The sequence below is a fragment of the Pseudophryne corroboree genome, chromosome 3 (assembly GCF_028390025.1).
Source record: "Pseudophryne corroboree isolate aPseCor3 chromosome 3, aPseCor3.hap2, whole genome shotgun sequence".
NCBI lineage: Eukaryota > Metazoa > Chordata > Amphibia > Anura > Myobatrachidae > Pseudophryne > Pseudophryne corroboree.
The window spans coordinates 768,813,427-768,826,592 of NC_086446.1; the positions used below are offsets into that span (position 1 = coordinate 768,813,427).

Here is a 13,166-nt window from a genome sequence, read left to right on the forward strand (position 1 = left end):
CCACCACAGTCACACGTGGATACAGTCAGTACAGGGCTATAAGAGGTGAGGACTATCCTCCCACCACAGTCACAAGTGGATACAGTCAGTACAGGGTTATGAGATGTGGGGACTATCCTCCCACCATAGTCAAATATTATGAGATGTGGGGACTATCCTCCCACCACAGTCATACGTGGATACAGTCAGTACAGGGCTATGAGATGTGGGGACTATCCTCCCACCACAGTCATGCGTGGATACAGTCAGTACAGTGCTATGATATGTGGGGACTATCCTCCCACCACAGTCACACGTGGATACAGTCAGTATGGGGCTATGAGATGTGGGGACTATCCTCCCACCACAGTCACACGTGGATACAGTCAGTATGGGGCTATGAGATGTGGGGACTATCCTCCCACCACAGTCACACGTGGATACAGTCAGTACAGTGCTATGAGATGTGGGGACTATCCTCCCACCACAGTCACACGTGGATACAGTCAGTATGGGGCTATGAGATGTGGGGACTATCCTCCCACCACAGTCACACGTAGATACAGTCAGTATGGGGCTATGAGATGTGGGGACTATCCTCCCACCACAGTCACACGTGGATACAGTCAGTACAGGGCTATGAGATGTGGGGACTATCCTCCCACCACAGTCACACATGGATACAGTCTGTACAGGGCTATGAGATGTGGGGACTATCCTCCCACCACAGTCACACGTGGATACAGTCAGTATGGGGCTATGAGATGTGGGGACTATCCTCCCACCACAGTCACACGTGGATACAGTCAGTACAGGGCTATGAGATGTGGGGAATATCCTCCCACCACAGTCACACGTGGATACAGTCAGTACAGGGCTATAAGAGGTGAGGACTATCCTCCCACCACAGTCACACGTGGATACAGTCAGTATGGGGCTATGAGATGTGGGGAATATCCTCCCACCATAGTCACACGTGGATACAGTCAGTACAGTGCTATGAGAGGTGAGGGCTATCCTCCCACCATAGTCACACGTGGATACGGTCAGTACAGGGCTATGAGATGTGGGGACTATCCTCCCACCATAGTCACACGTGGATACGGTCAGTACAGGGCTATGAGAGGTGAGGGCTATCCTCCCACCACAGTCACACGTGGATACGGTCAGTACAGGGCTATGAGATGTGGGGACTATCCTCCCACCACAGTCACACGTGGATACAGTCAGTACAGGGCTATGAGATGTGGGGACTATCCTCCCACCACAGTCACACGTGGATACAGTCAGTACAGGGCTATGAGATGTGGGGACTATCCTCCCACCACAGTCACACGTGGATACAGTCAGTATGGGGCTATGAGATGTGGGGAATATCCTCCCACCATAGTCACACGTGGATACAGTCAGTACAGGGCTATGAGATGTGGGGACTATCCTCCCACCACAGTCACACGTAGATACAGTCAGTATGGAGCTATGAGATGTGGGGAATATCCTCCCACCATAGTCACACGTGGATACAGTCAGTATGGGGCTATGAGATGTGGGGACTATCCTCCCACCACAGTCACACGTGGATACAGTCAGTATGGGGCTATGAGATGTGGGGACTATCCTCCCACCACAGTCACACGTGGATACAGTCAGTATGGGGCTATGAGATGTGGGGACTATCCTCCCACCACAGTCACACGTGGATACAGTCAGTACAGGGTTATGAGATGTGGGGAATATCCTCCCACCACAGTCACACGTGGATACAGTCAGTACAGGGCTATGAGAGGTGAGGGCTATCCTCCCACCATAGTCACACGTGGATACAGTCAGTACAGTGCTATGAGATGTGGGGACTATCCTCCCACCACAGTCACACGTGGATACGGTCAGTACAGGGCTATGAGAGGTGAGGGCTATCCTCCCACCATAGTCACGTGGATACAGTCAGTACAGTGCTATGAGATGTGGGGACTATCCTCCCACCATAGTCACACGTGGATACAGTCAGTACAGTGCTATGAGATGTGGGGACTATCCTCCCACCACAGTCACACGTGGATACAGTCAGTATGGGGCTATGAGATGTGGGGACTATCCTCCCACCACAGTCACACGTGGATACAGTCAGTACAGGGCTATGAGATGTGGGGACTATCCTCCCACCACAGTCACACGTGGATACAGTCAGTATGGGGCTATGAGATGTGGGGAATATCCTCCCACCACAGTCACACGTGGATACGGTCAGTACAGGGCTATGAGAGGTGAGGGCTATCCTCCCACCATAGTCACACGTGGATACGGTCAGTACAGGGCTATGAGATGTGGGGACTATCCTCCCACCACAGTCACACGTGGATACAGTCAGTACGGAGCTATTAGATGTGGGGACTATCCTCCCACCACAGTCATACGTGGATACAGTCAGTACAGGGCTATGAGATGTGGGGACTATCCTCCCACCACAGTCACACGTGGATACAGTCAGTATGGGGCTATGAGAGGTGAGGACTATCCTCCCACCACAGTCACACGTGGATACAGTCAGTACAGGGCTATGAGATGTGGGGACTATCCTCCCACCACAGTCACACGTGGATAGAGTCAGTACAGGGCTATGAGAGGTGAGGACTGTCCTCCCACCACAGTCACACGTGGATATAGTCAGTATGGAGCTATGAGATGTGGGGACTATCCTCCCACCACAGTCACACGTGGATACAGTCAGTACAGGGCTATGAGATGTGGGGACTATCCTCCCACCACAGTCACACGTGAATACAGTCAGTACAGTGCTATGAGATGTGGGGACTATCCTCCCACCACAGCCACATGTGGATACAGTCAGTACAGGGTTATGAGATGTGGGGACTATCCTCCCACCATAGTCAAATATTATGAGATGTGGGGACTATCCTCCCACCACAGTCATACGTGGATACAGTCAGTACAGGGCTATGAGATGTGGGGACTATCCTCCCACCACAGTCACACGTGGATACAGTCAGTATGGGGCTATGAGATGTGGGGACTATCCTCCCACCACAGTCATACGTGGATACAGTCAGTACAGGGCTATGAGATGTGGGGACTATCCTCCCACCATAGTCACACGTGGATACGGTCAGTACAGGGCTATGAGAGGTGAGGGCTATCCTCCCACCACAGTCACACGTGGATACAGTCAGTATGGGGCTATGAGATGTGGGGACTATCCTCCCACCATAGTCACACGTAGATACAGTCAGTACAGGGCTATGAGATGTGGGGACTATCCTCCCACCATAGTCACACGTGGATACGGTCAGTACAGGGCTATGAGAGGTGAGGGCTATCCTCCCACCACAGTCACACGTGGATACAGTCAGTACAGGGCTATGAGATGTGGGGACTATCCTCCCACCACAGTCACACGTGGATACAGTCAGTACAGGGCTATGAGATGTGGGGACTATCCTCCCACCACAGTCACACGTGGATACAGTCAGTACAGGGCTATGAGATGTGGGGACTATCCTCCCACCACAGTCACACGTGGATACAGTCAGTATGGGGCTATGAGATGTGGGGAATATCCTCCCACCATAGTCACACGTGGATACAGTCAGTATGGGGCTATGAGATGTGGGGACTATCCTCCCACCACAGTCACACGTGGATACAGTCAGTACAGTGCTATGAGATGTGGGGACTATCCTCCCACCACAGTCACACGTGGATACAGTCAGTATGGGGCTATGAGATGTGGGGACTATCCTCCCACCACAGTCACACGTGGATACAGTCAGTATGGGGCTATGAGATGTGGGGACTATCCTCCCACCACAGTCACACGTGGATACAGTCAGTACAGGGCTATGAGATGTGGGGACTATCCTCCCACCACAGTCACACATGGATACAGTCTGTACAGGGCTATGAGATGTGGGGACTATCCTCCCACCACAGTCACACGTGGATACAGTCAGTATGGGGCTATGAGATGTGGGGACTATCCTCCCACCACAGTCACACGTGGATACAGTCAGTACAGTGCTATGAGAGGTGAGGGCTATCCTCCCACCACAGTCACACGTGGATACAGTCAGTATGGGGCTATGAGATGTGGGGACTATCCTCCCACCATAGTCACACGTAGATACAGTCAGTACAGGGCTATGAGATGTGGGGACTATCCTCCCACCATAGTCACACGTGGATACGGTCAGTACAGGGCTATGAGAGGTGAGGGCTATCCTCCCACCACAGTCACACGTGGATACAGTCAGTATGGGGCTATGAGATGTGGGGACTATCCTCCCACCATAGTCACACGTAGATACAGTCAGTACAGGGCTATGAGATGTGGGGACTATCCTCCCACCATAGTCACACGTGGATACGGTCAGTACAGGGCTATGAGAGGTGAGGGCTATCCTCCCACCACAGTCACACGTGGATACAGTCAGTACAGGGCTATGAGATGTGGGGACTATCCTCCCACCACAGTCACACGTGGATACAGTCAGTACAGGGCTATGAGATGTGGGGACTATCCTCCCACCACAGTCACACGTGGATACAGTCAGTACAGGGCTATGAGATGTGGGGACTATCCTCCCACCACAGTCACACGTGGATACAGTCAGTATGGGGCTATGAGATGTGGGGAATATCCTCCCACCATAGTCACACGTGGATACAGTCAGTACAGGGCTATGAGATGTGGGGACTATCCTCCCACCACAGTCACACGTGGATACAGTCAGTATGGAGCTATGAGATGTGGGGAATATCCTCCCACCATAGTCACACGTGGATACAGTCAGTATGGGGCTATGAGATGTGGGGACTATCCTCCCACCACAGTCACACGTGGATACAGTCAGTATGGGGCTATGAGATGTGGGGACTATCCTCCCACCACAGTCACACGTGGATACAGTCAGTATGGGGCTATGAGATGTGGGGACTATCCTCCCACCACAGTCACACGTGGATACAGTCAGTACAGGGCTATGAGAGGTGAGGGCTATCCTCCCACCATAGTCACACGTGGATACAGTCAGTACAGTGCTATGAGATGTGGGGACTATCCTCCCACCACAGTCACACGTGGATACGGTCAGTACAGGGCTATGAGAGGTGAGGGCTATCCTCCCACCATAGTCACACGTGGATACAGTCAGTACAGTGCTATGAGATGTGGGGACTATCCTCCCACCATAGTCACACGTGGATACAGTCAGTACAGTGCTATGAGATGTGGGGACTATCCTCCCACCACAGTCACACGTGGATACAGTCAGTATGGGGCTATGAGATGTGGGGACTATCCTCCCACCACAGTCACACGTGGATACAGTCAGTACAGGGCTATGAGATGTGGGGACTATCCTCCCACCACAGTCACACGTGGATACAGTCAGTATGGGGCTATGAGATGTGGGGACTATCCTCCCACCACAGTCACACGTGGATACGGTCAGTACAGGGCTATGAGAGGTGAGGGCTATCCTCCCACCATAGTCACACGTGGATACGGTCAGTACAGGGCTATGAGAGGTGAGGGCTATCCTCCCACCACAGTCACACGTGGATACAGTCAGTACAGGGCTATGAGATGTGGGGACTATCCTCCCACCACAGTCACACGTGGATACAGTCAGTATGGGGCTATGAGATGTGGGGAATATCCTCCCACCACAGTCACACGTGGATACGGTCAGTACAGGGCTATGAGAGGTGAGGGCTATCCTCCCACCATAGTCACACGTGGATACGGTCAGTACAGGGCTATGAGATGTGGGGACTATCCTCCCACCACAGTCACACGTGGATACAGTCAGTACAGGGCTATGAGATGTGGGGAATATCCTCCCACCACAGTCACACGTGGATACAGTCAGTACAGGGTTATGAGATGTGGGGACTATCCTCCCACCACAGTCACACGTGGATACAGTCAGTACGGAGCTATGAGATGTGAGGACTATCCTCCCACCACAGTCACACGTGGATACAGTCAGTACGGAGCTATGAGATGTGGGGACTATCCTCCCACCACAGTCATACGTGGATACAGTCAGTACAGGGCTATGAGATGTGGGGACTATCCTCCCACCACAGTCACACGTGGATACAGTCAGTATGGGGCTATGAGAGGTGAGGACTATCCTCCCACCACAGTCACACGTGGATACAGTCAGTACAGGGCTATGAGATGTGGGGACTATCCTCCCACCACAGTCACACGTGGATAGAGTCAGTACAGGGCTATGAGAGGTGAGGACTGTCCTCCCACCACAGTCACACGTGGATATAGTCAGTATGGAGCTATGAGATGTGGGGACTATCCTCCCACCACAGTCACACGTGGATACAGTCAGTACAGGGCTATGAGATGTGGGGACTATCCTCCCACCACAGTCACACGTGAATACAGTCAGTACAGTGCTATGAGATGTGGGGACTATCCTCCCACCACAGTCACATGTGGATACAGTCAGTACAGGGTTATGAGATGTGGGGACTATCCTCCCACCATAGTCAAATATTTTGAGGCTGGAAATATGAGAGAGGCTGATATACTAAATCGGTAAGTCGGTAATTGTGTAAGAGTGACAAAGTAAGTATTGACGTTCTGTTCTATAATCACCTGCAACCCCTCATTCTCTGTCTCCCTTCAGACTTTGCTCATCCTTTGGTAATATCGGGCGTCAGTGCTCCATCTTCTGTCCCAACAGGAGGGGACCCCCCTTCAGAGGAGCACATAGCAACTATTATATCCATGGGCTTCTCTCAAGAGCAGGCTGTGAGAGCTCTCCGTTCCACCGTGAGTCCCCATCCAGCGCTGGCTTGTTATGTTCTGCCCATCTTTGGTTATCCTGTTCCCTGAGCTCCATCCCTCTGATATTCATACTCTGCCTATCTCCATTTTCCCATTCCTTAATCCTCTGGTTCCGTCTCCTTACCTCTACTTCTGTTCATAAACCACCTACATAGCTATCATTCATTCTCCGTCTCCGTGTTCCTTTCTTTGTCATGTGTCTTTCTGTCCTGCTTCTCTTCCACTCTCTCCACCCCCAGCTAATTGATCTCTTATCCCTCAGAGCAACAGTCTGGAGAGAGCTGTGGACTGGATCTTCTCTCACATTGATGACCTGGATGCAGAGGCTGCCATGGACCTCTCAGAGGGGCGGTCCGCTGCGGAGTCTGTGTCCGAAAGCATTCCGGCTGCTGGACCTCGCGTAAAAGACGGAAATGGCCGTGAGTGTTTATGTGCTGTCGTCGTGTGATCTCTAATGTCCCAACTCTACAGGGCTCTAAGTAATACTGTATACTGTAGAGCAATGGTCCCCAGACTCTGTCCTCAATGCTCGCTAACGGTGCAGATTTTAAGGATATCCATGATTGAGCACAGGTTTCTTAATTAGTAGCTAAATCATTTTGATTCTCGAATCCGTGCTCCGCTATGGATATCCTTAAAACCTGTACTGTTAGGATGCCTTGAGGTCTGTGTTTGGGAACCACTGCAGTAAAGTGTATGAACGTCCATAAGGTAAGGATTACGTAACGTCTTCAATGGCCGCCTCCTGCACTTCCAATGTATACCCCGTAATCTGATGGAAAGGGGTAAAAGATGTGTATTACGGATATTAGAATCATCGGTATCTCTTCTCACAGGATATGAACTGTTTGCCTTCATCAGTCACATGGGGACTTCCACCATGTGTGGTCACTACGTGTGTCATATAAAGAAGGATGGCCGGTGAGATGTTTCTCAGGTGTCCCCCTGCTATGTCTTGTCTGCTCTGTCTGTCTCATCCTATGGTTCTGTATTGCAGCATGCCGCCAAAGACTCTCCATTTGTAACTCTCCAAACCGATCACCTCTTGCCCCTCTGGAACTTTCTTGTCTCTCCTTCTCCTCCTGCTTTTTGTTTTTTCTCTCTTCTTCCCCCCCCCCCCCCCCCCCCCCCCCCCCCTTTGCCTCATTTACTCTTTATTGATCCTTTTCCTCACATTGTCTCCTCCAGGTGGGTGATCTACAATGACCAGAAGGTCTGCGCGTCTGAGAAGCCTCCAAAAGACCTTGGTTATATTTACTTTTACCAGCGTGTGCAGAGCTAATCTCCCCCTCCCCTCTAGTACCTGTTTTATGCCCCTGGATGTCACTCCTTGCAAGGAGTAATGGGATGGAGGGTCTCTCTCGTTCAGTTCCTCAAGGCTTGGGGGCAGCTTTATTCGTGGGTAATTTCAGCGAGACCTTCCCATCCTTTTCAAGAGAGTTTTGGATGGTCCCAATCCGCCAATCCCATCACTGCACTCCCCCAGCACTTACAGCAGTGGATGGGTCTGACACGGAGGGGGTCACTCACTCTTCTTCTGAATTGGGGGCTGGACTTGGCAAGGCACTAGCGGTGGAGTTCTGACACGTGGGCATATCTGCGTGACCTCAGCTGGGTGCGGAGAACGCTCTGACTGTTGTTGGCTGATTTATGTATTCCCAGAACTGACCCTGTGTGAATAAAGATTTTTCCCCACCATACTTTTAGCCCTTCAATTGAAAAAAAATGAATAAAAAAAAATGTGCATAGTGTTTTAAATACGATGGTCTCTTTAAAGCTGAGCGACCACCTGGTATATAACTTTTACTGTCATGGAGATTCCTCTTGCAGACATTTTTTCCTGGAGTTCTTGGTTTCTCTCATAGGGGGTCATTCTGACCCGATCGCACGCTGCAGTTTATCGCAGCGGTGCGATCGGGTCAGAACTGCCGCATGCCTGACGGGCCGCTACGATCACCTCTTTCTAATTGACAGGAGGGGGGGGGGGGGGGCGAAAAGGCGGCATTTGGCCGCCGTTTCGTGGGCGTGGTCCAGCCAACGCAGGTGTAGCCGGACCGAACGGGGGGGGGGAGGGGGGGGGTCCGTCCGCAGCGGCTGCTTGACGTCACACGCAGCTGCTGTGGAGCGATGAGGAGCTACTCTTGAAGTGCAAAGGCATCACCGCTGAGCGGGGGAAGGGGGGGGCTGGCACTGACATGCGGGGCGGGGTAGCATGTCAGTGTGAATGATCGTAGCTGTGCTAAACTTAGCACAGCTACGATCATCTCGGAATGACCCCCATAGCCCTTTGTGGAAACCAGGCTACTTTCTGTGCAGTGTGCCGCCAGGTATAGGAGACATTGCCGGTTTCCCCTCGCACGTCTAAGGGGTGTGGGAAAAAACTTGCAAGGACGGCGGTTGCAATATGCCGTTACAGAGCATCACGTCATACTGATGTCATGGAATTAAATCCCCCCCTCCCCCCAACAGAGATTTTACTGCCTGGGTAAAAGCCTAATGGAGAGATTTATCAAACCATGGAGAGAGAGAGAGTACCAACCAATCGGCTCCTGTCAATTTTCAAACACACCCTGTAACATGACAGGAGCTGATTGGTTGGTATCTCTCTCTCTCTCTCCAAGCTTTTATAAATCTCCCCATTGCATAGACTTCCAACTTTTCTTTTTGTCCAGGGTGAAAATGGTATGGATTGGAGAACGTTCTAGGTGAGGGTGGGTGGAAAATAGGTCACCCTACCACTCAGATCTCAGAGTGGCACCATGGGAAGACCAGGCTTAATGTAAAGTTTTGGAAACTTTGGAAAAAATGGTCAAAAATTATTCGTTCTAAAAGAGACCAAATAAATCTGCCCATAACCTGGTCCCTTTGCTTTGTGTTGCTCAATGACTAGACCATTATCTTACTCTGTTTAGGATTTTAATTGCTGTTAATGCTCTGGGGTTCTTGGTGTGGAACTCCTTTCAGTGGGGCTTTTCAGTAGGGCTGAGTGTCCAGTAGCGTAGATGAAAAGAGAAACTAGTCCAGCATATGCTGATGCCTTCAAACATTTTTGTTTTAGAAGATATGATTTCATAAATTTATATACGTTTCAGTTTCCATCAGTAAATCTAAAGCGTTTCGCAGGTCACCAGGGGTGCCACAACGTTTTTGCGTTGGGGAGCAAGATATTTTGTTTTGGAGCTCCGCAGGGAGTAGCTAGACTTATCTGCCACACTACCTACCTCATGACAGAGATACATATTTCTTTTTCATCCACTAGGGGTCACTGGAGTACTCTTGGGATATGGACGGCCTCCATAGTAACAGGGCACTGAATATTTAAATTTAGAACACTCCACCCTCCATATCCCAAAGTACCTCAGTGTTTTTTCTGTGCTCGACGTAGCAACAGGTTCTGTGGCTTAGTCCACAATTATTTTGAATATTTTTATTTTTTAAGTTAATATTTTTTCTTTTTCATACACATCCCTTTCCCCCTTCCAAAAGGCAGGGTCAGGGATAGTGCAAGCTGCTACAAGCAGCTGTGGCGTGTCGGTCCTCAATAAAAGAGCACCCTCACAGCCAGACAGACATCCTGCAGACAGGCTGGCCGGCGCTTACAGAGAAGCCCCGTCGGAGCCTCACCACAGCAGCAGGAGTCAAGGTATGTTGGTCGGGGCGGTCAGCTCCCGCTGCCGCCCTGCTGTGTGGGGACAATGTTTTCTTTAAAGATGGCGCTGGCCGCTTGGATCCCTATACAGCCCGCCGCCGCCGCTGCTCAGAGCGCTTCAGGACGCGCTCCCCGCTGTCGGTTTCCAGCGCGTCCCGCTACCCGGCTCCCGCTGGCGGCCCCACACTAACGCTGCCCGCCCCGCATACTGCCTCCGCAACGGAGCATACAGGGGGGGTGGGGGGGGTCATTGCAGGCTGCAAGCAGAGGGTACAATCGGCGGCACAAGGGGGGACAAACAGCAGCAGCAGCACTATGCTAGGCTGCAGGGATGATTTACAGGCTGTTCATACATGGTTATATATCAGTTTAAAAGCTTGTAACCTGTACTGTGACTATAATTTTAAGCATGGCAGCCATTTTAACCATGCTTCCTGTGTCTTCCTGCTGTGATTCCAGAACGTTCCAGTACTATATCTCTACTCCACCGGAGGCGCAGGGGTGTTAGTGGGAATTTGGGATCACATTTCATAGTACTGGCCACGTGTACTGCAATTGGCCAGATATATATATTACACACACCTTAGTACTATTTTACTGAGTCTTGCAAGTGTCTGTTTTTTGTGTATTGTATTGTCTGTCTCCATAATGAGTAAGGCACCAGCAAAAATTAAAAAGCATCACTGCAAAGTCTGTAGCAGTGTGTTACCGGATGGATCTACCACATGTACAGTATGTTTTGTGGATTCAGTTACGAATACAATTTCTGCTCCGGTTTTAAAGCCAGTTTCCTTCCCGGACCCTCCATGGGAAATGTAGCCAATGTACTGGCTGGGTTGCAATCAGAATTGACCGCCGCTCGACAAGAGCGGGAAGCGGCAAGATCTGAGTCTAGGGTGAGACCGCCAGAACTACCGGCGGCGTCTCCGCCTTGCGAAAGGTCCAAATCCATTTTGGGTAAATTTCATATGTCTTATGATTTACCAGTTTCTGCTATGTTGCATTCTGACGATTCCATGCCAGACCTCACGGCACAAGATGAGGGTGAGGAGGGCGAAGTGGAGTCAGATAGTGAGGATTTTAACAGCTCAGGCATTGATAATCTCATCAGAGCGGTGCGTCAGTCTCTGAAGTTTACAGAAACTGAGGAGCCTCTGACAAATGATCAGGTCGTATTTACTAAACGACAGAGAACTCCAATGTGTTTTCCTGTTTCGGAGTCTCTTAATAAGATGTTAGTAGAAACACGACAGAATCCAGATAAACGGTTTGCTATACCTCGCAGATTTAAGTCTAGTTACCCGTTTCCAGACTCTGTGACATGTACATGGGAGAATCCACCAATAGTTGATTCGTCAGTGTCGAAACTTACAAAGAAATTAACCATACCAGTGCCAGCTGCTACTACGCTTAAAGACCCTTCAGATCGCAAAATAGAAACTATGCTAAAGTCCATGTATGTAGCAGCAGGAGTGCTGCTGAGACCTGGCTTAGTTGGCATCTGGGTCACTAAGGCGCTCCATAGTGTGGATAACAGAACTCAAGTCTGCCCTACATGACGAACACCTTATACTTCTTGCTGATCAAATATGTGAGGCTGCGGAGTATCTCTGTACAGCTTCTACTGACGTCTGTCAGCTCACTTCTCGCCTTTCATCGTCGCTGGTTACGACACGACGAGCACTCTGGCTGCGTTCTTGGCAAGCGGAGGCAGAGGTCAAAAGAGGTATAGAGGCGTTACCTTACGGTGGCGAGAAGTTGTTTGGTCCTGAATTGGACAAATGGATTTCTGAAACCACGGGAGGAAAGTCTGTTTTCTTACCATTTCCTCCACCGGTACCAAGACGGAGGTACTCTGGACCTGCGTTCAAATCCTTTAGACCTCAGTCCTTTCGCGAACGTGGCAGAGGAACAGCCACGCCTGGTAGACGGGGTCGTGGACGTGGTTTCCAACAAACCAACACAAGTCGTCAGGACGCTAAGGTCACCGACAAGCCAGTGGCATGACGGGCTACCAGCCCATCTCGGTTCTCCGATTGTGGGAGCACACCTTCAGACGTACCATTTGGCGTGGTTCCAGACATCCACGGATGGGTGGATCTGCAATTTAGTGTTATGGGGTTACAAAATAGAGTTCGACTGTCTTCCGCCACTGCGGTTTTTCAAGACAGGACTGCCTCTGTCGGACGACAAGAGGGCGGTTCTGCAAATTGCCATTCAGTCCCTACTGGATTCAGCAGTTTTAATTCCGGTCCCTGTACACCAACAGGGTCAGGGTTATTATTCCAGTCTGTTTGTGGTACCGAAGCCGGATGGCTCAGTCAGGCCAATATTGAACTTAAAGGGTCTCAATCGGTACGTAACTTACTACAGATTCAAGATGGAATCTCTGCGCTCAGTGATTGCAGGTTTAGAGCCAAAGGAATTCATGATTGCGCTAGATCTCAAGGATGCGTACTTACACATTCCGATTTGGCAGCCTCATCAGAGATTCTTGCGGTTTGCAATACGCCAGAACCATTACGAGTTTCAGGCTCTACCGTTTGGCCTTTCGTCAGCGCCTCGGGTATTCACCAAAGTGATGTCTGTGATGATAGCTCATCTCAGATCCCTGGGAGTGACAATAGTTCCGTATTTAGACGATCTGCTCATCAAAGCCCCGTCTCAACAGATGCTTCTCCAACATGTGCTGCTAACGTACAATGTACT

At 50.6% G+C, this 13,166-nt stretch overlaps 1 protein-coding gene across 6 annotated transcripts in view; it reads left to right on the top strand.

The window, feature by feature from the left end:
* The window catches only part of USP5 (ubiquitin specific peptidase 5), a 73,671-nt gene extending 65,163 nt beyond the window's left edge, over nt 1-8,508 (top strand). For all 6 annotated transcript variants that reach the window (XM_063962475.1, XM_063962479.1, XM_063962476.1 and 3 more), the window contains 4 exons: nt 6,648-6,793; nt 7,071-7,227; nt 7,645-7,729; nt 7,997-8,508. In XM_063962475.1, the coding sequence (XP_063818545.1) occupies nt 6,648-6,793; nt 7,071-7,227; nt 7,645-7,729; nt 7,997-8,090 (482 nt within the window). In that variant the 3' untranslated portion in view covers nt 8,091-8,508. The remainder of the gene's footprint in view (nt 1-6,647; nt 6,794-7,070; nt 7,228-7,644; nt 7,730-7,996) is intronic.
* Nucleotides 8,509-13,166: the final 4,658 nt, after the last annotated feature.